A 26,726-nucleotide genomic window follows, 5' to 3' on the forward strand; every position below is an offset into this window, starting at 1 on the left:
GTCTCATGTTCAATATAAATGTTCATTTTCTGAGTAAAAAAAAAAAGTTGACACTTACGGAATGTCGCCTCAGTCTTCACTTGTTTGGCTCTGCACTCTCCCTTCCTGGCCTTAGGAAAGGTCAGTCTGAACATAAGATCCCCTGATGACGTAATGGCTTGTCCTCTATCTGTCACGGTCTGTCCGTCACGCCCCTTTCACCCTCGCAGCTGGGCTGCGTCAGGTGGTTAGTGGAGCCTTTAAGTTGGCTGAACACTGTTCACCTGTTGCCAGATTGTCTTCGCTGTTAGGTTCATGCAAGTCTCTCCAGCTATTCGCCTGTCTCCTGTTCCCGGTTACCCGATCCTGCCTGTCCTCGACTACGTTCCCCGCCTCATCCTACTGGACCCTCGTTCGCCTGTCTCCTGTCCCGGCTTCCCGACCCTGCCTGTCCCCGACTACGTTCCCCGTCTCGTCCTTCTGGATCCTCGTTCGCCTGTCTCCTGTCCCGGCTTCCCGACCCTGCCAGTCCCCGACTACGATCCTTGTCTCGTCCCTCTGGATCCTCGTTCGCCTGTCTTCTGCCCCGGTTTCCCGATCCTGCCTGCCCCCGACTACGTTCTCCGCCCGCCCCCGTTGATTTGCTTGACGAAGTAAAGATCGGAATATCATTGTGTTTGCTTGTCTCTGAGTCGTGCTTTTGGGTTCTAATCTGCCAGTCTCCTCAGTGGAGCGTGGCACTATCAGAATTCTCATTGCAATGCAGTGCAGCTATTGAAGATTAACCGAGATATAAAACACTTAGACTAATTCAAGAGAGAGAGTAAAATGAAAACGAGGGGTCCGGAGCAAGAATTGACAAAAGACTTTATCGTGCAGCAGAACAACAACGACAACAGCCTGAGTGGGTTTGCAAAGTCACTGGCCCCACATCGGGCTGCAGCCTCACTTATACACGTATAGGAATTTCTTTGTTTACAATGGAGTCACAATGGAGTCACAATGGGGTTTCCGCCCGTCAATCTTCGTCACAGCATGTTATCAACTGCCCAGTTCAGTGGTCTGCATGGATCAACCTCATTAGCCAAGATGACCCAAGGCTAAAAAGGCTGAGGTCAACTTTAGCTTGACCCAAGGCTGAAAGGGCTTGGACCAACTTAGCTTCCCCCCAGTTCCCTATACATTCCTGTGCACCATCTGTTCTGAATCCAGATTCTGCAAACACAATGCTTTCCACTATTTAAAATATAAAACCTATTAATAATCATGGTTTATCATAGAATATACTCACTAATTTCTACCACACAGCCAGGTAGAGTCTGACATTAAAAAGAAAAATCTAACATGAAAATAATTGCAAGAAATGGGCAAATGTTCACAACAATTAATAATTAATAATTAAAAAATAATAATAATAATTTACCTGCACAGCATTCCTAGAAATGGATAGACCACATTTTCCGCAGGATCACAGCGTGGAATGCCTCCAAAGAGGACGTCTGGTGGTGGGGACTGAGCTTTGCTATATCCCTCAGGACTGTCTTCTTGGTCAGCGCCTTCTCCAGCTTGTAGAATGCAGGAGTTGCTGAAAGACAAAAATATCATACATTATATCCTACTTATTGGTAATGACTGGACTTGCAGCTAATCAATATAGTCAAACCAGTTTTGAAAAGAGAATGAGACAAACTTCCTGAGAGCCATCTACTCTTGTCCGTTGTGCTGCGAATTGGATGTAGACATTTTGGGAAGAGGGGATCATCATGAGTATGAATATCCTGAACATGGTTCAGGTGGGAGGTCCATTTTGCCACTCTCTCCGGCCCGGTTATTGACGATGCCGCCGTCCAATAGATGTGGTTTCTGATGGCTCGCATCCACGTCTTTACTTTCTGGCAGTCCTTGGTTTTGCTAATTTTATGTAGTTGCTTTGTAATTCCTACAAATCAGAATAAATATTTTTTTAGAATCAGAAGTGAACCCAATATGAATTCCACACGTTTTCCCCAACTACAAGATACTATCCTATCATTATGCACCGAAATATGTACAGAATACTTCTTGTATCTTGTTCTGAAGGCAAAAGGGGGTCCCTGCTACAAGTAGGTTTCTAATGTTTTGTTGGGTGAGTGTACCTTCTCCATGTGCCAGACGTCATAAAATTTAGTGATGTTGTTGTCCCTCAGAAATTTCTGGATTTGTGGATGACGGTCAGTGACGATGCTATCGATGGTTACACCACGTGCATCCAACAATGCCAGGCTCCTCTTCAGGCCTTCCTTCTCCATATGGGAGCTTCCTCCAACCTCATTGCTCTGTCAAAAATCAGAAGTACGGGTCCATATTTAAAATTTGTGACATTACACACTATTCGTCACGCCTACCTGAACCAACTGGAGATCGACAATAGTTTTGGTGTTGAGGTCCATCATGGTGTAGCTCCCAAATTTTGCACAGTGCCCTGTGAAAACATAGTCACAATATTTTATTTGTCTGGTATGCGTTTATGTATTCGTAATCATTTACAATCAGACATATCCTAATCTTAGCATTTCAAAATATATACCTGGAGAATCAGCCCTCATGTCGCCACCAAGTATTACTTTTCTTTCTTCGCTGAGCTGCTGCAGCATCACATTTTGGGAATGGTTCCATTTATGGACCATAGCTGGCTCTATAAACATTCGGGCATGCCGACGAAAGGTATCATACAGAAAAATCTGCAGATGCATCGCCTGGAACACCCGATAAAAAAAAAAAAAAAGGACTTGATAATGTAAAACATATGCCATGCTCAACAATGGGGCAAATTATTATTTACTTATTCACTCATTTACCCTTTGAAGTTTGAAGAAAGAGGCTCCACTGATGTACACTGCTGCAGAAAGCTGCAAGTTCCCAGCTGGTGTGCTATCCAGAAGAGGCTGTCTTTGCCAAATTCGGGAATACTCGCAATACTCACACAGCTGTTTCACTGATATGAATGTCCCAAGCACTTTGTTTTTCACAGTGCAAACACGCTTGCACACAGGACACACCTCGAACAGCTCCATGAGACAGGTCTCGTACACTATGTACTTCCTTATATCGTGTTTGGATGTGGATTCAGCATCTCTGGGGGGGGGGAATTAGTTAATCAATAACTCTTTCAAACAGTTTGAACAATAACCAAATACTTTAAAAAAGCATTATAAAGCAGAACTCCTGAAGTACACACCATCCATTTCTCCCAAAAAAAAAACTGATTATATACATTGAGACATGTATATTTCAGTTACTCACGACATGAATGTTGACTCAGGCAAAGTTGTGACCGAGTCTTCAGGGTGAAAGGTTGCGTCCAGCCCTTCAGAAGCCAGTATTGCGCTGCCCTCGAGACAATCCTCCTCCTCCTCCTCCTCCTCCTCCTCCTCCTCCTGCTGCTGCAGCCGAGGTCTCTTAGATGGTGGCGGCTTTACAGGTGTCGAGCATGCTACAGGCAGTGGGCCTGTGAAGGGATTGGTGGATGTGCCAAAGTCCTTGAAGGACACAGTAGCCTGGACAGCTGTAACAAAACATATATTTATGATATGGCATTCTTAGGAATAAAACATGACTGCACTGTTACAGTATAAACACTACCAACCTTCACTTCTGTAATGTGAATGAAGAGTCTTCAAAGAGAGTTGTGTGCCAACATGGTGTCTCTGAGGTGGCTCAGTATTGCAGCCAATGTCCCTTGTAGCAGGTAACTTCGATGATGCAGGATGCTCGAGGCCTATCGAAAAAAAAGAGACGTCAACCTTATCTTGCATATATAGCTCTGTGTCGTTTAAATATCAAGCATAACTATAACGCAGTGGCTATTCGTACGGCGACCGTAAGAATAGCAATTAGGCTATTCGTACGGCGCGCCGTAAAAATACCACATTAGTCTATTTTCACGGCAGGTTATGGTTAGGGTTAGGGTTAGGGTTATTATTATAATTAATTACTATAATTACGGTCGGCCCGGTTAGGGTTAGGGTTAGCGCCGAGCAGACTGATGACCGTACTCAAGTACGGTCACGTGACAAGCTCGGTCGCCGTACGAATAGCCACTGCCTAACTATAATATACAAATTATATTCACCGTGTATATATAATTGCTATTCACTTGTATACATTCTCGCTGTACCTTTAGATACCTCCCTTCCTCTCTCTGGATGGGAGCTTCGTTGGTATTTGAATCGCCATTGTAGCCACGAAATCTGATACTATGAAATGACTTCTTTGTTATGTAGATTCCGTTAACTGTCTTGCAGTCTCCACGATGGTCACTCCAACTCGCCTATGTCACCTTTGCATTAACTACCCACAATGCGAACGTTTACCTATAAAAATCTCGTTCACCCATTGTCTCACTGAATGTATCCTTGGTAGTGTAGCAGGATAGAGGTGCTATCCATGTTAGTCACGGTACAAGTACCACTAGTGGCCGTCATGATGTGGGCGGTATAAAAGCAGCCGTCCTCCACCTGCCTCTTTCTCTTTTGCGCTCCTGTCACTTGCGCGTCACTTCCGGGCCAAAAGGTGGTCTGGTCCGATAGGGCGACTATTTGTTGCTGCTTCAGGGTTTTTGTGCGAGCTGTGGTGTAAGTTCTTGTAAGTTCTTGTAAGCAAGTTATTTTAAGTATTTTCTTTCATGGCAATGTAGTTGATGCTGTCTGATGGCTAACACTAGTGTGTTCTCAGGTAAACGCTGATGACGGCCGGAGTCCTCTCTCCCTCCCTCCTCCTGTGTGAACGGGAGTGTGTGTGTGTGTGTGTGCCCGTGTTTGGTCGTAAACAGGTATGTGTTAGCATAGCAAACAACTGTAGCATTTTTGTTTTATGTAGCCACACTAATATCATGTTTTCGTAAACAGGACCAACTGCAATCAGCTCATTGGGGTCGCTGCTGCTTTGCCAGGCTGATATTGTCTTTCCACGCTACTCCGCTTCACTGTTGCTGCACGCCGCGTTGTTTACTTCACGTGCTTTGCTGGCTGATATTGCCTTTCCACGCTACTCCGCTTCACTGCTGCTGCACGCCGCGTTGTTTACTTCACGTGTTACACCACCGGCCGGCATCTCGTGCCTACTGCCGCCTGTCGCTGCGGCGCACCCCCCTCCCGAGTAGTGCTACCAAGGGTGCTCATCCAGTGTGTCTTTTAACCGGGGTTGCCCCCCCCCCATCCGTGTGTGCATGAGTGTTAATGTGTGTTCTAATTATTTGAATGGTTTGTTTTCTTTTGGTTTGATTACTCATTTAGTTTTGCGTTTATCTCAACTATTTTGTGCCTATTGTTTGTTTTCTTTTGATTTGATTACTCATTTAGTTTTGCTTTTATCTCAACTATTTTGTGCCTATTGTTTGTTTTCTTTTGATTTGATTACTCATTTAGTTTTGCGTTTACCTCAACTATTTTGTGTCTATTGTTTGTTTTCTTTTGGTTGCATGCTGAATATTTTGAATTGAAAAGGAAAGAAGTTATTTAATAAATTTTATTTTTCTATGACATTTAAACTACGTCTCATGCCTTCTAAACGAGTGGACTTACCTGTGTGCTTTGCACTTTACATCAATTCCCTGAGGTGAAATTCCCAGGGTGGCGTTGTCGGTTCCTTTTCTTATTTCTTAGTTAGATCTTTTAGTTTATTTTCCTTTCGCCTACCACCTTGCCACACTTGGCGTTGTCGGCAGGATCACTCTTTTCCGAACGGCTGAGACGTGTGTTTCTTTGTATACATATTTGTTTGATTTTCTTTATTTTTTTGTGCTGCTCGCTGTATTTGGTGCGATCTAAATTTTGTTTTTGTGCGTGCAGATTAGGGCGATCAGAGACAAAGCAGCAGTGGCCCCTCGTGGATCTTCGTGAGGGAGTTCTCCCTCACTATAGGTTTGACTTTCGTGGTGCTTTTGCATCATCATAGCTACTAGTAGTGTAGTGAGTTTGTAGTAATCATGGAGGAGGAAGCTCAGGAACTTAGAGAGCTGATTGCACAGTTAAAAGCAGATAATGAGCGGTTGCGACAGGGACAGGCTGGTTCAAGTGCTCTACCGTCTACCTCTTCAGCAGTACCTGCTGCCTCTCCTACTTCTGTTCCCTCTGTAGCAGAGAGACTAATTTTTGTGCCTAGAGATAGGAAGTGTACCATCTTTAGGGGAAGGACAGGCGTAGGATTGAGTGAGTGGGTGGAGGAGGTGCAGGCGAGTGTGAGGGCTCGACATCTGTCCCGGTCTGACCAGGCGTTTTTTTTGTTCGACCACCTAGAGGGAGAGGCCAAGGAGGAGATAAAGTATCGCTCTGCCTCTGAGAGAGAGGACCCCGCTAGAATACTTGCCATTTTAGACGAGCTGTATGGGTGCTCAGAGTCGTATGTTGCAGTGCAGCAAGCTTTCTTTTCCAGAGGTCAACAAGAAGGAGAAACGCTTCAGGAGTTCTCCCTCGCGTTGATGAGCCTCATGGGGAAAGTGAAGCGGTGCGCCCCCGCTGACATGCCACACGCCGGGGCCCTTCTGAGAGATCAGTTTGTCGAGCACATCTTGAATAGTTCCTTGCGACGCGAGTTGAAGCAGTTGGTGCGTCGCCAACCTGATAGCACCTTGCTTGAGGTGAGGGCCGAGGCGATTCGATGGGAGCGTGAGGGTTTGCCTGGTGGTGTGAGAGGTCGCAGCCACTCGGTCCCCTTAGTGTATGGTGTCCAGTATGGTGTTCATGGCGCCCCCCAGGCTATTGCCCCACCTACCGCGGTGTCTGAGATGAGCAAGATGAGGGAGATGTTGAAGCGTCAACAAGAGCAGCTTGATCAGCTTGTGGGAAGCATTGCTCAGCTACAAAACTCCAACCAGTACCGTCGTCCACCACGGTCTGGGCCTCTAATATGCAGGCGTTGTAACCAGCCGAGACACTATGCAAATGAGTGTGATGGCGAGCGCATTCCCTCTTGTTCACAGTTTCCCTCACGACCCCCCTTGAATGCTGATCGACAATCTCGCCCTCATTCCATGTCGGAAAACTAGTGCCCATCGAACCGCAGAGCCACAGTTCGGATGGGGCCGCCACTGGCTCTCAAGCTGTTTCACATAACATGGATGCGTCTGGATTGATTTCGTCTTGCCCCCATTTGGATGTCGATATGGGCGGCATGAAGGTCCCTTGTCTGGTGGACACCGGCTCCATGGTGTCTACCATTTCTGAGAGCTTCTTTCGCCAACATCTTGAACCTTGGGGCCAGGAGCGCCTCCGTTCTTGTCATTGGTTGGAGCTCAGAGCTGCCAACGGTCTGACTATTCCTTACCTCGGATATTTGGAACTTGACGTGAAACTTTGTGGCAAATTGATGCCGCAATGCGGTGTTTGGTGGTTAGGGACCCGCCTGGTGGCATGCCTTCTCGAGTGCCTGGTATCCTGGGGATGAACGTGATTCGTAAGTGCTACCAGGACCTTTTTGGCCAACATGGTGTAGCGTTGTTCTCCCAGGTCTGTATCTCTGAAGCCCCCAAGCCAGTTGTGCAGGCACTGCAACAGTGTCATCATGCAAGTGGCCTAACTCCCTCAGACACTCCAGGGGCGGTGAAGGTCAGGGGTAAGAGGAGCTGGCAGATTCCGGGTGGGGTTATGAGAATGGTGGCCGCCACATGTTCTGAGCAGTACTCAGGTTCTACGGTACTTTTTGAGCCTTTGGATGGTGGTTTGCCTGCGGGGTTGCTGGCTTCCCCTTCTTTAGTTTGTGTTATAAGGGGTACAGCCTATATACCTGTAATTAATGTTGGCTGCAACGATGTTATGTTGTACCCCCGCACTGTTGTTGGCACACTGGACTTCGTGAACGTGGTCAGCCTTCCTGCAGGAGTCACCGAGGTGCCATCAAATGTGGCCACTGTGTCTTCCCAGACAGCTTCACCCAGTGTGCAGCAACAGGTGGACGATGTGGATGTGTCGCCATTGTCGGTTGGTGAACAGGGTCAGGTGAGGTCACTACTTGGACATTACGCTTCAGTATTCTCCACCAGTGACACCGATCTGGGTTGTACTATCCTCATCTCCCACGACATTCCTTTGATTGATGATACTCCAGTGGCGCAGCGTTATAGGCGCATTCCACCCTCAGAGTATGAGGTGGTGAAGGAACACATCAATCAACTGCTCTCATCTCAAGTAATTCGGGAGAGTAGCAGCCCCTACGCGTCCCCGATTGTGTTGGTACGGAAAAAGGGTGGCAAACTACGCATGTGCGTTGATTACCAGCAGCTTAATCGTAAGACCCGCAGAGACGCCTTCCCTCTGCCACGCATAGAAGAGTCTTTGGACGCATTGTCCGGTGCTTGCTGGTTTTCAACCCTGGACTTGACCAGTGGCTATCACCAGGTGCCAGTCACTGAGACCGACCGGCCAAAGACCGCGTTTTGTACACCTTTCGGTTTATTTGTGTGGAACAGAATGCCTTTTGGGCTCTGTAATGCGCCCAGCACTTTCCAAAGGTTGATGCAACGCATCTTGGTGACCAGCAGTGTCAGTCTTTATTGTTATATCTTGATGATATTGTTGTGTTCTCCTCCACTATTGAACAGCATCTGGAGCGACTCAAAGTGGTGCTGGAGCGGCTTCAATGCGATGGGCTTAAAGCCAAGCTCAGCAAGTGCTCGTTCTTTCGCAAAGAGGTGCACTACTTGGGCCATGTGATATCGGCTGATGGTGTCTCCACAGATCCGGCCAAGATTGAAGTGGTTGCTAATTGGCCGTTTCCCGCTACTGCCTCGGAGCTTCGTTCTTTCCTTGGTTTCGCCAGTTATTACCGGCGGTTTGTGGAGGGTTCGCTAAACTAGCAGCTCCTCTGCATAGGGCTGTGGCTGAGTGTGGTGGCACCAAGAAGCCTGACCAGCGGTTTTCCAGGTGTTGGACTGAAGAGTGTAACAAGAACTTTGAAACACTGAAAGCGAAGCTCACCACTGCGCCCGTGTTGGCTTATGCAGACTTCACCCTTCCATTCATTCTGGAGGTCGATGCAAGCTATGGTGGCTTGGGCGCAGTCCTCTCTCAGACTCAGGCGGGCAAGGTGAGGCCAATAGCCTATGCTAGCAGGGGCCTGCGACCTACAGAGAGGAACATGGCGAACTATAGCTCTATGAAACTCGAGTTCTTGGCCCTTAAGTGGGCCATGACAGAGAAGTTCAGAGAGTACTTGTTGGGAAATAAATGTGTTGTGTATACTGATAACAACCCCCTCAGTCATTTGTCTTCTGCTAAGCTGGCTGCTACTGAGCAGAGGTGGGCAGCCCAGCTAGCCTCTTTCGATTTCGAGATCAAGTATCGATCAGGGAAGAGCAACACCAATGCTGATGCTCTCTCTCGTCAGCACCCATCTGGTCCCCAAGATGTAGAGGCGATGCTTCCAGGTACAGCCACACCGAAGGCTTTGCAGCAAGCGTTGGGTTTGGGAAAGGCAGAGGCCACCCAAGCTACCATCACAGCCATGCCACAGCTTACTCCGCCTGAACTTCGTCTCGCTCAACAGACTGACCCTGTGATACAGGAACTGTTGGTGTTTTGGAGGAGGAAGCAGCGTCCTAGTCGTGAGGAGCGGGCACAGCTCTCCCAAGCTACGCTAGTGTTGCTGCGGCAGTGGGATCGCCTGCTTGAGAGGGATGATGTCCTGTACCGAAAAGTGTTCCGACCTGATGGTGCTGAAGCCATGTACCAGCTGTTGTTACCAAATGTACTGAGAGACGAGGTCCTGACCCAAGTGCACCAAGAGCATGGTCACCAGGGGGTGGAGCGAACACTGGCGCTTCTCCGGTCTCGATGCTACTGGCCTGCTATGTCCTCCGATGTAGCCCGTTGGTGTCAGCAATGTGAGAGGTGTCAAGTGGCCAAGGATGTTCACCCAAGGGTGCACGGAGTCATGGGACATCTCTTAGCTTCCCGCCCCAACGAAATCCTTGCCATCGACTACACTACTCTAGAGCCGGCCCAGAATGGTCTAGAGAGCGTTTTGGTCCTTACTGATGTTTTTAGTAAATACACCATGCTATCCCTACTCGGGACCAGCGCGCAACCACCGTAGCAAGGGTTTTGGTGTCAGAGTGGTTTTATAAGTTTGGTGTCCCCGCTCGTTTGCATTCTGACCAGGGCCGTAACTTCGAAAGCTCGCTCATTCAACAACTGTGTGACTTGTATGGTATCGTAAAATCACGTACCACCCCGTACCACCCGAAGGAAATGGTCAATGCGAGCGGTTCAACCGGACACTCCACAACCTGCTGCGTACTCTGCCAGTGTCTCGTAAAAGGGATTGGCATATGTGTCTACAGCGTACCGAAGTGTCATTCAGGCATAATATGGACATATTATGTCCTATTAAAAGCAAAAGACTGTGATGATGAGATGCGTATGTCTACAGAAGATTGGGTACGTTTCGGTGTAAAGGTATGCCCTGAGCTGGATGCTGAACGGTGGGTATCTACACAGAGACCCTGTGTCACCCAATGGAGATGGGCTTATGGAGATGTGTTATACCGCATGGATTAAGCGATGCGTTGATCCAAGGGTATTACCGGAGGCCTGGTTTTGCCCTGGGACAGTGCTGTAAAATCTGTTGATTGTTTTGAAACTATCTTTTTTATCCAGTAGTGGGATTGGCCTCGATACTCTCGATTTTTGAGAAGATAGACAGAGTGGTAAAGAAGTACCCATGTCCCCCCACTGAGTGGTACCCCAATACCCCAAGGAGCATGTGTGGTACTAAGGATGTTAAAAAACAGCTATTTTTATCAGATGCGGGTGAAGAGGGTTCACCAGATCACCGCGATGGTGGTATGGTGCTGGATGGGTTGGATGCAACAGGCCACTAGCTATAGAAAATGGTGAATATATATATCATTAATATATGATTTTGTGTGTGTGGTGTGTAAGTCTTATGTATTTTTGTTTTATGTTGCGCAGAACAGGTGTATGCTGATCATCCCCCACATGAAGAAGCCAACACAGAGTGCGGTTATTTAAATTGTGTACAACCCGAACATGGTTTTGACAAACGACTGGATTGAATCTGACCTTACTGCCACATCGGGGGCCCGACAGTGAGCCGGTTACAGATTTGGGTATTGGAGCAGGTGGATGGCCCGGAAGGAAGGTCCGTTCAGACTGTTGGGGGTGCGCGTACAACTGTCCGAGTCAACAATGCCATACATGCCTGTATGCCATCTCAGTATCATTACGAAACCCATTACGATGATATATGTTGTGTTGGGTAGATATCCCTTCCAGATACTTTTAGAAACTATTTAAAAAAACACAACGGGTCTATCGATTGGCATCTGAATCTATGCTATGTGATCTGCTGTCCGAAACCTATGTTATGGATAAATTGGACGAGATAGGCAGAAAATATGTGGCCCCTGAACACCAGAGTGAGATAATTGAAGCAACGCGGTTGTGGCATCGTACATTGGAGTGGCATCGTGCGTTGTAGGTTACATACCATAATTTATAATGGGTAATTTGATTTATTTTGCTTATGATGTGTTTAGTGATTCTGTATGAAATAGGCTTGCTGTTTTGATTCATAGTATGGTAGCAAATGATGCTTTTATCAATCATATTACTTTTATCAGACGTGTGTATAAGGATTGTACGGAACCCGTAAAGGGTCATGAAAAAAAAAGAAAAGTATCGTGAGCACGAGAAAGTATCTCGTGCGCAAGAGAAAGTATGTTGTGCGCACGAGAAAGTATCGTAGGCCTACTCATATCACTGGCAATGTGTGTGTGTGTGTGTGTGTGTGTGTGTGTGGTGGTGTGTGTGTGTGTGTGTGTGTGTGGTCAGAGAGCTACCTGGGATAAGAAAGTAGTGTATTCAAATAGAGGAAAATCTGAATGGGTATTTTAAATATTCCAGTTAATCCTTCCAGTTGCGTTTAACCCAGCAGTTTATATGAGGAACAATTGTCTACAAATCCATTTATCTTCCAGACATCGAACAAGAATCCAAAAGACACATTGCTTTAAAAGTAAAACCAGTTGTAGGTATATAATTTATTTATTCACAAGTATATACTTATAACTGCGACTGTTAAAAAGTGACACATCACATTATCAACTGTAAGCATAAATATCATTTTTTGTTTAATCTCTCTTGAAACTTGTTAAATTGACCAACTGAAAACAGTTATGGGTCATTTTCAGCACCACTGTATAGTACATTCCTCCATATTGCATCAGGATATAAAAATATACTGATATTGTGATCTTTTTTCTTGAAAACATTCTTTCCATGTTGTTCAATGGCAAAGAAACAAGAAGAAGAGGAAGAAAAGGATCTTGTGCTGCAAGTAAAAGTCCTCATTGTCAGCATGGTGTCTTCTAATATGTTCATACACAATATGTCCATTCATTCATGTATTCACAGTACTGTTAAAACATCATTAGCAGTGGGAAAAAAAAAGACTACAAATAAAAAAACTATAACAACAGAGTATTATGGTGTCTCTTAGAACAGTGCAACACTCACAGTGCCACCGGCCTCCCAACAGAGAGAGAGAGAGAGAGAGAGAGAGAGAGAGAGAGAGAGAGAGGAGAGAGGAGAGAGAGAGAGAGCAAGCATGTTATAACGTAAAGGAGTGTGGTACCGCAGTGGAAGGGGCTGGTAGAGTGAGAGTGTAACATCGGAAACCATCATTGCAGGAACTGTCAACATAGAATATTTCAAATAACGCCATGGCAATTAATAATGAATAACAATGTCATGATAACCTTGTGATAATGAGGGACATTGCAGATAAACAAAACTAGAACATACAAAAAGATCCAAATCAAAACACACAAAGCCAAATTAGAGACATTTCTTGGGGAGAAAATGTCTTAATTTAAATGTTTGAGGCAAACGAGAAGATCCGTTTTTGTGTGAAGTAAAGGCGCTGTTGGGATGAGAGTTCGGTTCATTTTGCAGTGCATAGAGGGAGACTTCTGATCTGTTCAAATACACACACACACACACACCACACACACCACACCACCACCACAACACACACACACCAACACACACACACACACACACACACACACACACACTGTTTCAGCGGAATTGGACGATAATGACCAGATGGGTTGAGGAAGAAAATAATGAGATTTATTTATTTTCACTGCATTTGCTTGTGTGTGTGTGTCTGAGTGTGTGTGTGTGTGTCTGTGTGTATGTCTGTGTGCATTTGCGTGTGTCTGCGTGTGTGTCTGTGTCTGTTGCGCCTTGGCCTTCCTGTCGTTCAGCGTCATCGTAGGAGAGGATGAGGGGGGAGATGGGGTTGACGGGGGGGGTTTACATCCGTGAGGAGGAGGCCAGCTCATAGAAACAACACGTACGCATCACTACTGCGCACTTGGCTGGAGGACATTGGCGTTACCCTGAGAGAGAGAGAGAGAGAGAGAGAGAGAGAGAGAGAGAGAGAGAGAGAGAGAGAAAGAGAAAAAGAAAGAGAGAGAGAGAGAGAGAGATTGACTCAATTAGGTTGCATTCAGGTGTTAATTGTGCTCACCATTGGTCTTTTACCTGCCTATTTTGTGTTGTGTATTAACGTCATCTCATTGACGACCAATTTTCTGCTAGCTGTCAGTGTGTTCTTTACACAGAAATTGTGAGGTTTGTGCGAGTCAGAGAGACAGAGGAGAGGTTCCTTGCATGCCACATGACGTCATAGTTAAAGGACAATTCCGGTATTTTGAACATTGAGCCCCCTTTCTGGTTTGTTAGGATGAAATAGAGTGGGTGACACCGACATTTGAAACTATTCGTCCTTTGGCTCATTTTGAATCACTCCTGCCTGCTTGACAATGGTTGTCTGTGTGCATACACAACCTGTCAACCCAACAACCCTAAAACGTTCGTTTTCAAAAATGTGCAAGTAACCGAGTGGTTAGTGGCATTCGTGAAGTTTAAAAAAAAATGATTGGCGCAATATATGGTTTCCATCCGTGTTAGTTGCTAAATTGGAACTATTTCTTCAGATACTTCACAACCGCATATAAACTTCCGCACAAGGTCCCACTCCGTGCAGCACCCTACTTTCGACTTCCGTCGGCATCTGCCTGCACTTCCCACAGGCACACCACCAATTCCCGTGATCCTGGGGACCCGCTTCAGCCGGAGCTTCAGGCGCCTCCGTAGCCCTAGCCTCCATCTCACGTAGCTCTCTTGGGTGAATTCTGGTTCAAAACGATATCCTCTGCCGTCAAACTCAAAATCGAGTGCATCCTCCAGAAGCCACCTTTCACAATCCATCTTCAGTGATTTTCTATGTGATTTTCCCTAATCCGAGGTGCTCACGGTACAAGACTTCAAACCAACGTAAACAGCCCACCTTTCCGGTTCGGCGGAGTAATATCAACGTGCAGTAATGAGTCTTCCAATGAAATCAACTGGCGATAAATGTGCAATTAAAACACGACAGAAAACCATATATTGCGCTGATAATTTTTTTTAAACTTCACGAATGCCTACCAACCACTCGGTTACTTGCACATTTTTGAAAACGAACGTTTATAGGGTTGCTGGGTTGACAGGTTTGTGTATGCACACAGACAACCATTGTGAGCAGGCAGGAGCGATTCAAAATGAGCCCAATACCCGAGAAAGGACTAATAGTTCAATTTCGGTGTCACCCACTCTATTTCATCCTAAACAAACCAGGAAAGGGGGCTCAATGTTCAAATACCCGGAATTGTCCTTTAATAATCAGGTTGCGTTTAGGTGTATATTTGTTTATTATGATTGAGAAGTATATAATCAATCGGTTTCTGGCAATATATGTTTTTGGGCGGTTTTTGGGTGATTGGGCAGTTTTTTGTATATATGGTTGGGCTGGAAATTGCCAATCCTATCTGGCAACACATGCTATCTACACAAATATATGCAATATGCCATATGAGAGCTGAGACTCCAGGGACTCCAATGGTATAAGACTTCATCATTTTGTGAGCATATTGTGATGACTAGATGTGAAGGAATAAGGTCAATAAAATACCTTTCCAAGTTACTACCACACGCACACACACATACACACAAACGGACACACACACACAGAAACACATGCAAGCGCAAGCACCACACACACACAACACACAGAAAAGCTCAGCTTCTATAGCTGCTTTCACATATACACGCAACTCCTGCCTTTAGCTCGCTATTTCGCCGACAGGCCGTATATGTGACCGACGATATCCTGACATTGGTATCCTGAAACATCCTAAAAAAATACTATGCCTGATGTAGTATTTTAGCCGGCGGAAACGTTAATTACCTTATATGTGAATGAGGAGTAGAAAGTCGGGCATTTCACACCATTTGAGGAGGGCGTGTTGATGACGCTTCGGTCTGCATTTGCATGTCATAGAGTGGCACCCTATACGATAATCAATAATAATCTTTTCGCTGAATGGTTGAAAATATTAAAATGTTGGCACTGGCTTTTCGAGTCATTCGTGGTGAATGAACATTAAATGATAGGTCTTATCGTAACCCTAAAAGTACACATCATACAATAAATTACAATACATGAGTTCACAGCTGCACGTGTCAAAGTGTGAATAAGTGTGAATGACCCTCACTGACGAACCTTGTGATATACAAATGCGGAGAAAAGACGAGGACATGGGTGAAAACGGCTTATATTTTTATCTCAAATGTACCACACCTTTATTTGTTTCCAACCATTTTACATTATTTAAATGGTGTGCATGTTGACAGTGTTTACTCCATTTAGATTATGTTCAAATCCCTTCATTTGATATAAGCCAAAAAAACTCTTTACGTCTTAAACTATGCGGCTTTACTAAAACGTATTTTCAACCTCACTTTTAACCCTAACCCTTGCACCACAGTACTCACTGCCTTTTCAGCAGGAAATGCATTTCTAGTTGGGTATAAAATAGTAAAATGGACAGCATTTATATGTGTGTCTTGCTCAGGATCACCTCTTGGCCAAGACAACGTATGTACGTGTGAACGAAAAGGGGAAAATGAATAATCCAGCGGCTTGTTTGTTTGCGTGATATTTAGATTAAAAAAGGGATTAAAAAAGAATATTTAAGACGTTTCAAACGTTCCATCGAGTCTCTCGCATTATACAATGGCCAGCTTTATTGTTTTCCGTGGGAGCCGGCAACTTAGTCTGCGAGTGGACGATCTGAAAATAAATCGGCTTTCCTCGAAGGTTGTGCTCCACACAGAACCTCCTCACCGTCCTAACGGAGCACTTCGGGGCACCAGATTGCTTTAGAGCGGTACGAACGCGTCGTGTGTCTTTCCAGTGTCAAATAGTTCACGAATAAAATCACCATAAGGTTCAAGTGCGGCCATAACTAAGGCTAAATATAATTAGGAACGATTCATGCACTATCTATTGCTGGTTTAGGTGGTTGGCTCTTTTTTCTTTGCTGGCGTTCTGCCTTCTGGTGTAGGGACTATAACTATAATGTATCTATTTTTGTTTTCTGTGTCGGGTTAAAAGATATCCAACACACAAACACAAATACAATTGCCGTTCCTTTGTTTATTTTCTTTTGCCCTTTTTCCGATTCTAAAACCAAATCACAAAAAAATGCTGTGTAATAGTGTTTTTCCTGATTTGTTTAACATCGGGATATTCAAAGAAACGACCATGACTACTGGAATTCAATAAATGGCATTTTTCCTGTTTTTTTAAATCAAAACAGGAAACTGAATAATCCAGTTGCTTGTTTTGTCTGTGGGATATTTAGATAAAACCACAATGAATGGCCGGGAAAGGGCACGCTGGTTTTAAAAAAATACATATAAAGACGTTTCAACGGTTCCATTGAGTCTCCTGCATGCTAACAATGGCCAGCTTTATTGTTTTCCTTCCGTGGGAGCCGGCAACTTTCAAGTTTCGTGTAGCTCTAACTGAATAATCACAATCGTCGTTCTAGTAGTTGGTTTGTCAGCTCACGATACTGGATTTTCTAACTTCAACACTATTCCTGGAAAAAGGTAAGATATTCTATACCATTTTCGATATCAGGGGAAAAGTTTACATACCCGAAAGTAAAGAATTATCTCCACAACTGCAAAGGGCGATATGGTCATATTTGGGCCAAAAGAAAGATTTGTTGTGCAAGTGAATATTCAATTGGGATAATACTTGGTTAAAGTGAATAAAGCCCAGGAACACAGCGCAGAATTGGAAGATAACATTTTACACCTGAAATAATTATCAACTTGGTTGTTATCAGTTGGGAGCGCTGTCTTACTAATGAGACACATAAAAGGTAGTATTCTTACAATTTTGAACCTATTTAAAGTTCAGGGCAATCGAAATGCACCAAGCCAAACACTCCGCAAATAATATATGGCCACGAGATTGCGCTGAAGAATATGTTTCTGATTGAAGGCAATTTACCTAGTTCTAAGAACCCTTCTCTTATTCATTGAGTGAAAACAACCAGTTTAAGTTGCAAAATTTTGGCCCAGATACTGGATAATCTGTTTATGGTGGTTTTATTCTATCAGAATCAACGTTGTGGACAAAAATCACAAAGTAATACTTCATTTTTGGTTGTTAAAAGAAAAAGGGACGTTTCTTCTCTAAGTTGTTATTTGCCGAGTTTTTAGTAGTCACAGAAATGATATGTGTGTTGTAGTTGCCTGTTGGAATAAGTGGAGGCTCAGCTTTCATGGAATATAGTAGTTTGTGAGGGTTCCAATTCGTGAAAAAGATCGCTATTGCTGTTGTGCATGGGCACAGTTATGAAACCCAAAACCGTTTCTTGACTTTCCTTGATAATTTGCCTCAATCCAAAGTAATTCCAAACTGCCCTCCTCCTCACTACTCCCATTTAACTTCTACCTAAACCGTTCGCGGAGGTGCTCGCACTTGAGATGCTAACTGTGTTGGCTAACCTTTAGCGAATCACTGCCAGAGACCGCACTGCGAGTGAGTGACAGAAGGCGGGCTATATTCGCACGTGAAGCGATGCGTGTCTGTTAACATCGCTTTCTGAGAGAAGAGAAGACAGCGCGCTGATCAATTGCAAATACTTCTATTTAGTGTGGTTTTTGAGGAACAAAAGGTTGTTCTGCAGTTTCTAAAACATTTGAATAAATAGCTTTTATATTACATCCACCCAAAATCCACTTGCCCGTTCGGGCAACCATAAAAATCTCAACTTTCCCAAACATTTTTTTTACTTGCCCCGGGCAAGCGGGCAACCGTTAGTGTCAACCCCACTTTTTTGGTTCCCACTGAAAAAAAATTATCGCGGCTGTAACTGGCCACCCGGTGTTGTATGATCCGAGCCTTTTTCATTTCAGAGATCGCACAAAAAGGCTCTGGCCTGGGCGGAGGTGTCACTCGTGGTTGGTTGGACTGGTGTGTGAGTTAATGAAACGTTTGAGGTTATTGTAAAATAGGTGCGATACATGCCTGCTAACCGAGATCCTAGCATACACTGGAAAAAGGGTTTTAAGCCGTACTTCATCTGATTATTATTTTGTAATTCAATTCAAATAAACATTTTTTGTTTTATTTTTAAAATAACTTTTTTTTATTTCAAAATACTGTGAAATATAGATATTTTTAATTAGGAGCTCAATTAAGAAATATCCATTTTGACAAATGTAAAATTTTAAGGTTGTGTATTCAACTGATTAATAATTTTGTCATTCAATCCAAATAATTTTTTTTTGTTTTCTTCCTAAAACACTGTTATATTTGATTAGGAGCTAATTTAGAAAATATTTGTTCAGGACAAGTACAATTTCAAGGTTACGTACAAGCGAGCAGAATGCGCAATTAAATAGCAAAGACGCTTACGAATACTGGACCAAACCGCCAGTGTTGCCAACTTAGCGATTTTGATCGCTATATTTAGCTACTTTTCGACCCCTTGGCGGAAACTTTTTTTCAAAAGCAGCGACAAGCGGACAATCTAGCTTACTTTTTCAGCTGCTGAAATGGTGACTGTTCTGGTAGGGACTTTGACTTTTGAGGTGAAGAAAGCACTGCCTTGACAGCGCGAGAGGGTGGCGATGAACTTCACTGGTTCTGGAAGCTAGGGACGTCTAGTCTGTGTCATGAAGGAGGTCTGGAGTTGGTTCTACCTCGCCATTTGTTGTAATATATATGTATGTTGTGTGGTGCAGTAGCTCAGTTGGTAGTCGAGGGTTGGCTGGTAATCTGAAGGTGTTGGTTCGATCCCACTGCTCCAACCAGCAGTGTAATTGAGGTGGTCTTAGGAAAGCACTAACCCTGACTGATGTCGCGATGTGATGTCGAATCCAGACAGAAGCGCCCCAAGGCCATGAAGCGGCGAGAGCCGAGCGGGAAAAAATGATGATGATGATGTATACTAAAATATGTTATGTTTAAAAATGTTCATGTTTAAATGAGAAACAATAGTTTGATTAAATTGTAATCTTTTTGATTGGATAAAACAAATTATTTCTGATAGATATTTCTTAAATGAGAAACAATTGTTGGAGTGAATCAATATTTTTTTGTTTAGGATTTAACATACGATTTAAATGTATTAACTTCATTCAAAGAATAGAATTATACTTGGTGCCAAGTTGTATTATTTTGTTTTTATGAACATAGGAAATATTGTTTGAGGCAAGCTATATTTGTCATTGGCTCAAGTTATGTAATATAGATGTGAACCATTACCCTTGTTTTTTTTAATTGGTTCAACAGAAGGCTTTTTCCAGTGTACTAATCTCCCTTGCTCTGAATGGGACGATATCGTTTTCAAATATCGAAAATACATACGTTGTGCAAAGGAATAAAACGTTGTGCAAAGGAATAATGTACGCATAATAATGCAATAAAAATGCAAATGAATAATGCACGGAACAAACATGTCATTTCAATGCAGTTTAATTGAAGATAGACAGCTGATAAATGACCATTTAGCAGACGCCTTTATCCAAAGCGACTTACAATAAGTACATTTGACATAAGGAGTGAAACGATATACCGCTGTCAGTGACAGTGATAATGACAGCTGTGTTTTCTGTTTTGTGTTCAATAGTTAATGAGTGCTATACCTATTAACTATTAATCCATAGTGATTTTGATACAAATTGATGATAACGGGAGTATTTATAGAAAATATTTGCAATCTAGAACGTTCGTATTTAAGCGGGAATCATTTTCATTTGCTCTCCATACCACCAATCTAACCAACCAATCACGTGTTCTGTCATGCGAACAGAACACGTTTTTGAAATCGACACATACACAAACTAATCGAGAAGACGAGGGATAAATGACAAGGGATATATCTCTTGTCTTTTATCCCTCAATTCCCGCTATTCCCCACTATTCACGGAGCCTGAGGTGAATCATTTTTAATTAAATAGTCTAGATAGATAGATAGCCTAGTCAAGTCTTTATTAATAGCCTACCAAACGACACAAATCGTCGGGAATTCATTTAGGTGATTCGGCTCACACAGGACTGTACATACACAAAATACATCACATTAAAACTACACACGCGTTGATAGATGGATAGATAGACGGATAGGCCTAGATAGATAGATAAATATGTTCCATTATTTGCCTCGTGGAGCCAGCCAGTCCTGTGCACCTATGCAAATTAGCCATGTGCGCCAATGTCAATTTGTTTGACGAATGAGTGCAGATCATGATTTGCAGATGCAGATCAGTGAAACATATTTTAACTAGCCTACTACAGCACAAAACCGTCTCTGCAATATGGCCAAAGTGTATGGGAGTTCACTCTTTGATATGGCTGTCTGTACTAAAAGCATACGGCTCCTTTAAATGCGTAAATGCAAAAATTAATTGTACCTCATGAGCGACAAAAGCAAACAGAAATATTCGCAGCAATTTTTAATGAGCGTCTTTACAGCGCAATTCGCTTTTGGTGTGAACGCACAGTGTGAATGATCTGAAACTAAATTGGAAACTAGATTTCTTCTTCGAAAGGTTGTGCTCCACACAGAACCTCCTCACCGTCATAACGGAGCACTTCGGGGCACCAGATTGCTTTAGAGCGGTACTGATCTCGTCGTGTGTCTTTCCAGTGTCAAATAGTTCACAAATAAAATCACCATAAGGTTCAAGTGCGGCCATAACTAAGGCTAAATATAATTAGACAGTCTATTGCTGGTTTAGGTGGTTGGCTCTTTTTTCTTCGCAGCGTTCTGCCTTCTGGTGTAGCCTTTAACTATAAATGTATCTATTTTTGTTTTTCTGTTTCGGGTTTAAAAAACCAACACACAAAACACACAAACAGAAATAATATACTGTGTACGGTTCGTTCTTTGAATATTCCGATTTAAAACAAAATCAGAAAAACAATTAACAGAGTCGTTTTTTGTTTTTTCTGATTTGGTTTTGAATTGGAAAAAGGGCAAAAGGAATAAACAAATAAACTGCATTTTATTTGTGTTTGTGTGTTTTGTGTGTTGGTTTTTTAAACCCGAAACAGAAAAACAAAAACAAAAATAGAATAAGCAGCGAATAAAAAAGAGCCAACCACCTAAACCAGCAATAGACTTTCTAATTATATTTAGACTTAGTTATGGCCGCACTTGAACCTTATGGTGATTTTATTCGTGAACTATTTGACACTGGAAAGACACACGACGCGAGGTTCTGTGTGGAGCACAACCTTCAAAGAAGAAATCTAGTTTCCGATTTAGTTTCAGATCGTTCACTCGCAGACGAAGTCGCCGGCTCCCACGGAAAACAATAAAGCTGGCCATTGTAGAATGCGAGAGACTCGATGGAACGTTTGAAACTCGATGGAACGTTTTTTTTAAATCCGCGTGCCCTTTTCTCTGCATTCATTGCAGTTTTATCTAAATATCACGCAAACAAAACAAGCAACTGGATTATTCAGTTTTCCCGTTTTGATTTAAAAAACTGAAAAATACTGTTTATTTGTTTATTCCTTTTGCCCTTTTTCGGTTTCAAAACCAAATCAGAAAAACCAAAATACGATTTTTTTTTTCTGATTTTGTTTTAAATCTGAATATTCAAAGAACGAATTACAACGTGTTTTAATTTTTTCAACCGTCAAATCTATATTGAGTTTAGATTGCACACATTCTAAATAGATAAATTGCAAAGAGCCTGTTTTATGAAATATCATGTTGATATTTATTTATTTTTTGGTGGAGAAAGCAAAGATTTCCGATGAGCTAAATTTCCCTGACATTTGGGCTGAAAGGGATCAAACACAACCTGGTGCAACATCAGACTTCCTACAACTCTCAATCCAAAACGCATGTTTGAAAATCTCATTGTGAATCCTAGCTGAAATACTCAAATGTATTGATCCACAAATGGAGAACATCCTGCTGTGTGTGTATTGTGGAGGCGTACCTGGAGTCGTTGAAGCTGTACCATTCACCTGAGGTGGGGTTGCGACAGTAGGCCGTGTAGTGGCCGCCCATGGTGGTGCCTGAGTGGTTGGACACGGCATACAGGTTGTACACGGCATTGGCTGAACACACACACACACACACACACACACACACACACACACACACACACACACACACACACACACACACACACACACACACACACACACACACACACACACACACTTAGTGGACTTCCAAAAGTTGCATAAACAACCATTGTTTTTATTCGATTTTGGATTGATGCATTTACACAAAATAAATCATGTCATAGGACATCATGGGCAATCCATTATTTAACTATTTAAATGGTTTTATATGCAAAGAAAGAAAATAAATGTGGAGGTGAGATAGGAACCCTTGGTGGCTTATTTAAAACCCACACACAAAATGTCTAAACAAAAATAAAATCACTTATTTAAAGCACTTTGGAGGGCAATCCAAAGTTTGTAACATTATACACAGGCAAAAGCACTAAAAACAAACGATAAAAGACAGTAATAGCAAAATTAAAGAAGATAAAAGCAATGACAAAGGTAGGATATTTCTTAGATTTAAAAGTAGTCAGCATGTCTGTAGTCTTTACTGGCAGTTTGTTCTACATTTGAGTGGTAAGGAAGCTAAAGGCAGCTTCACCATGTTTAGTTGGACACTGCAGTACCAGCCGGACCTAGTGGTCTGTTGTACGGGGACAGGAGTGTGATAAGTATTTTGGTGCCCGCACCGTTGAGTGATTTATGGACAATCAGTAGGATTTGGAAGTGGATCTGTGAGATACTGGTAGTCAATGTAGTGATGAAATAACTGGAATTATATGATGAGCTTTTTGGTCCTTGTAACATCCCTGGCAGCAGTATTCAGGATCAGCTGGATCTTTTCTGAAGTCTTAGACAGACCCGGTCAGTCAGAGGGCGTTTTGCTAAATGCGCACTGCATTTTTTGTTGAATCCTTCAGTTAAAATAAAAGCATCTTGCTGGCCTTTTGTTCATTGTTAATAAAGAACTCAATCCTGCTTAGACCATGTTTCTCAAAATCATCTTTTGACATCAAGCCTTTGATCCTTATACTTTGAAGATGATACAAAGCAGATTCTGCTATTGATTTAATTTAGGTCTGTAACCAGAAAACAACAGCTTGAGCTTAATTTTTAATCTTCAAGGACTATAAAAGTGAGAACACACTTCAAATCTTTATTCACTGGCCCCCCTGAAAATGAATTCAGATTTCTCATTTAACTGGAGAACTTTTTGAAACATCTAGCTACTCTATTGGTTAATGTCCCAGGGAGTCAATTGAACTGGATTCACTGGGTGAGCGAGAGATATATATTTGTGTGTCATCTGCATACACGTGATATGAAACGTTTATGTATGATCTCGTAACATATGGGTAATGAGGTGTATTACTTACTATTATCTTTCCTAAGAATTGTCCAGACTTGTGTGTGTGATTGAGAAGCGTTTAAACAGAAGACTAAGGCTGATACTCACTGCCGTTCCCTGAGGCAAACTCCCGCAGGTCCAGCTCCTTCATGGGAAGTTGACGTAGGTGGAGAGTTTGCTTGTTCTGCGGGCCTCAGAGAAGCGCTTAAGGTCTGGGAAGCCACGGGCAGTCAAGGAACACAGTGTCAACTTAATTTAGAGGCTCAGAGATGCCCCACTGTGTGTTATATGTATATAATCATTGTTTTATGTTTTAAAAAGAAAAAGAAAAGACTAACAAGGAGAAATAATGTTAAAAGGGATCTCTAGTACAACGTTCCATGCTGGATATCAGATTATAGATAATTGACCCACGTGGTTTTACTATACATGTTCATGTATGAATCAAAGATGTTTTAAAGTGTAGGTAAATCAGCTCTTTGAGCTGGAAACTGAACATTATGAGATAAAAAGTTTTGGGCTGAAAGTCCTAAGAAGGTTGTATTCTACAGGTTGTATCCCCAAGGTTATCAAAAAATGTCTAATTGGTTAAATAAAATAAAAAAGATCTCGAATATAAAAATGTAGGAAGAATACATGCAATACATGCTTATCTATCACCTTTCCACAACACCAAACAGGCCATTCAAATAAATCCCCAGTCCTGATTTAAAGTGATAATTACGGCTGGTTGGTCAGTTATCAAGGAATAACTTTCCTTTGATATCGTCTCTCAGCAGTCAAATCAAGAAAAGTCATGAAATGCTTGAAAATGCTACCATTAATTTTACTTCTACAAATTTATCAGAGTAATAGTAGTTCAATGAGGTTAGTGGGATTCTCTTTACAAATCTGCTTTCAGTTGTTTGACTGAGGGAGTCTGAGAGCAAGCAGCGCATCGCATCCGTACTCAGCTAACAAATGTCTCCAAAGACCTGGAATCCATTATAAATTCTCATGGAGCAATCAAATGAAGTTATAATAAAAGTCCCTATTGCAACCACAAAGAGGAAAAGGATACGGAGCACGAGGATCTTGGGGAACCTTTGTACCGTAAACTTCTTGGTGCACCGTCGCCTGGCTTTACATCTGTAGCAGGTCTGTGAAGAGGGAAGAACAGCTCATGGGTACAGCTGCTGTATGGACGATTTGAGAGTTGTAAAGAGAGCAGTAGAGAGAAGACAAAGCGCAGGATCTAGAAATCCCAATCATCGGCCCTCCCTCTCTGCTACATTTATATTTAGGGGATTATGCTGACGCTTTTATCCAAAGCGACAACCATTCAATCACACATTCACACACTGACAGCGGAGTCGACCATGCAGGGTGACAGCTGGCTCGTCAGGAACAGTAGGGACAGGCGTCTTGCTCTGGGACACCTCAGCACTCAGCTTGGAGGAGCCAGGGATCAAACTAGCATCCTTCCCGTTACCAGTCAACCCGCGCTACCTCCTGAGGTACCGTATCCTGACTGACTGCATCACCGCCTGGTACGGCAATTGCACCGCCCTCAACCGTAAGTGCTTTCAGAGGGTGGTGAAAACTGCCAAGCACATCACCAGGACGGAGCTGCCATTCATGGAGGACCTCTACACTCAGTGGTGCAGTACGAAGACTAACGATAGTTATGTTATTATAACTATTATAGTTCTATGATTGTAGGCGTAGCCGTCTAGGCTTCGCCTTATGGGCTTGTCCCGTGAAATTTTCAAACTATGCACCAATCAGCGTGGGCACCGCCCACATTTCCCACGGTATCGTGTCTATATAACGCGGTGTATACCGTCGCTCATCCTCCACGCTTTTCTTCCAGCATTTGGAGGGTACAGCAGGTGGGAAACTAGATGGCTACGCCTACAATCGTAGAACTAGAGTTATAATAACATAACTATCGTTCTATTTCATGTAGGCTACGCCGTCTAGGCTTCGCCTTATGGGCTAAGGTGAAGCTGCGAGCGGAGCACGATCAATGTACTCCTGCTGGACCCCAATCAAAACGACTTAAGTCACCAGAGCACATTAAGACTCAAAAAGCCAAGGAAGTGTAAAACACAACAGCTTAATAAAAAACGAATTCCTCCTAGATCAAGCAAGGCAATGATCAAGAGAGAAAAAGTGAGTCTATAAAGACTCCGGCTCTAATACGTGCTTCATGGAACCCATGAAAATGAAAAGAAAAACCAGAGCAACACGGTTTCCATTAGGTCCGCTACCACCGGGGGCGGAGCTACGGAATCCGGCTCTCCAATAAGGGGTCTCTCTCGGCCGTTTCTTATTTGAAAGAAACGGCGGGAGTGCCATACTGGCAAACAAAACCACCTGACAATTGGCGGGCCAATAGAAAAACCCCCTAGCCTGTTTTTCATTTGAAAAACGGTGGGAGAGTAAGACTGGTAGTCAAGTCCCCGAAACGCCCTTGAGTAGAGCCGTTGAAGCGGCCACGCTCCGTGCAGAGTGAGCTTTAACGCCCAACGGTGGCGCCAAGCCCTGCCGAGAGTAGGCTAAGCAAACACCCTCACATATCCAGCGAGAAAACCGCTGCTTAGAGAGAGCGCGGCCCCTGCTAACTCACAAACAACTGTTGTGTGGAGCGGAACGCGGCCGAGCGATTCACGTACATAGCCAATACCCGAACCGGGCACAGGAGATGCAACTCCGCCTCCGCCTCACTAGAATGAGGCGGGGGGTGAAAAGCCTTAAGCACAATATCCCTCGACCGAAAAAAACTATTAATGTTCTTCGGGAGGAACGCAGGATTAGGTCTGAGCAACGCGAAGGAGCTGTCCTCGTTTAGCAAGAAGCAACTCGGGCTGACACCGGCCCGCTTGGCAGAAACCAAGGCAAACAAGAGCGCCGTCTTAAAGGACAGGGCTTCCAAAGGGGCCTGACAAAAGAGGCTCGAAAGGATCCCTGGACA

At 43.5% G+C, this 26,726-nt stretch overlaps 2 protein-coding genes and 2 long non-coding RNA genes across 4 annotated transcripts; 2 read left to right on the plus strand and 2 right to left on the minus strand.

The window, feature by feature from the left end:
* Positions 1-629: 629 nt before the first annotated feature.
* Positions 630-3,350, minus strand: LOC130406660 (uncharacterized). Its single transcript, XM_056612338.1, has 6 exons — positions 3,262-3,350; positions 2,817-3,093; positions 2,546-2,714; positions 2,364-2,440; positions 2,115-2,294; positions 630-1,918 (listed from the first exon to the last, which is right to left on the minus strand). The coding sequence occupies exons 1-6, from the start codon at positions 3,264-3,266 to the stop codon at positions 1,865-1,867; spliced, it is 762 nt and encodes a 253-aa protein (XP_056468313.1). The 5' UTR covers positions 3,267-3,350; the 3' UTR covers positions 630-1,864.
* Positions 3,351-3,719: 369 nt separating this feature from the next.
* LOC130406661 (uncharacterized) lies at positions 3,720-5,340 on the plus strand. The gene is made up of 3 exons (XR_008904490.1): positions 3,720-4,602; positions 4,693-4,789; positions 4,866-5,340. It is a non-coding gene; the product is annotated as an uncharacterized LOC130406661 (long non-coding RNA).
* Positions 5,341-7,331: 1,991 nt separating this feature from the next.
* Positions 7,332-8,772, plus strand: LOC130406659 (uncharacterized). Its single transcript, XM_056612337.1, has one exon. It carries the CDS (start codon positions 7,332-7,334, stop codon positions 8,664-8,666), a length of 1,335 nt encoding a protein of 444 aa, XP_056468312.1. The 3' UTR covers positions 8,667-8,772.
* A 4,251-nt stretch (positions 8,773-13,023) lies between these two features.
* On the minus strand, positions 13,024-23,924 carry LOC130406552 (uncharacterized). Its single transcript, XR_008904470.1, has 3 exons — positions 23,879-23,924; positions 22,347-22,467; positions 13,024-13,381 (listed from the first exon to the last, which is right to left on the minus strand). It is a non-coding gene; the product is annotated as an uncharacterized LOC130406552 (long non-coding RNA).
* Between the last annotated feature and the right edge of the window lie 2,802 nt (positions 23,925-26,726).

This window comes from Gadus chalcogrammus, chromosome 16 (genome assembly GCF_026213295.1).
Source record: "Gadus chalcogrammus isolate NIFS_2021 chromosome 16, NIFS_Gcha_1.0, whole genome shotgun sequence".
In the NCBI taxonomy this organism is placed as follows: domain Eukaryota; kingdom Metazoa; phylum Chordata; class Actinopteri; order Gadiformes; family Gadidae; genus Gadus; species Gadus chalcogrammus.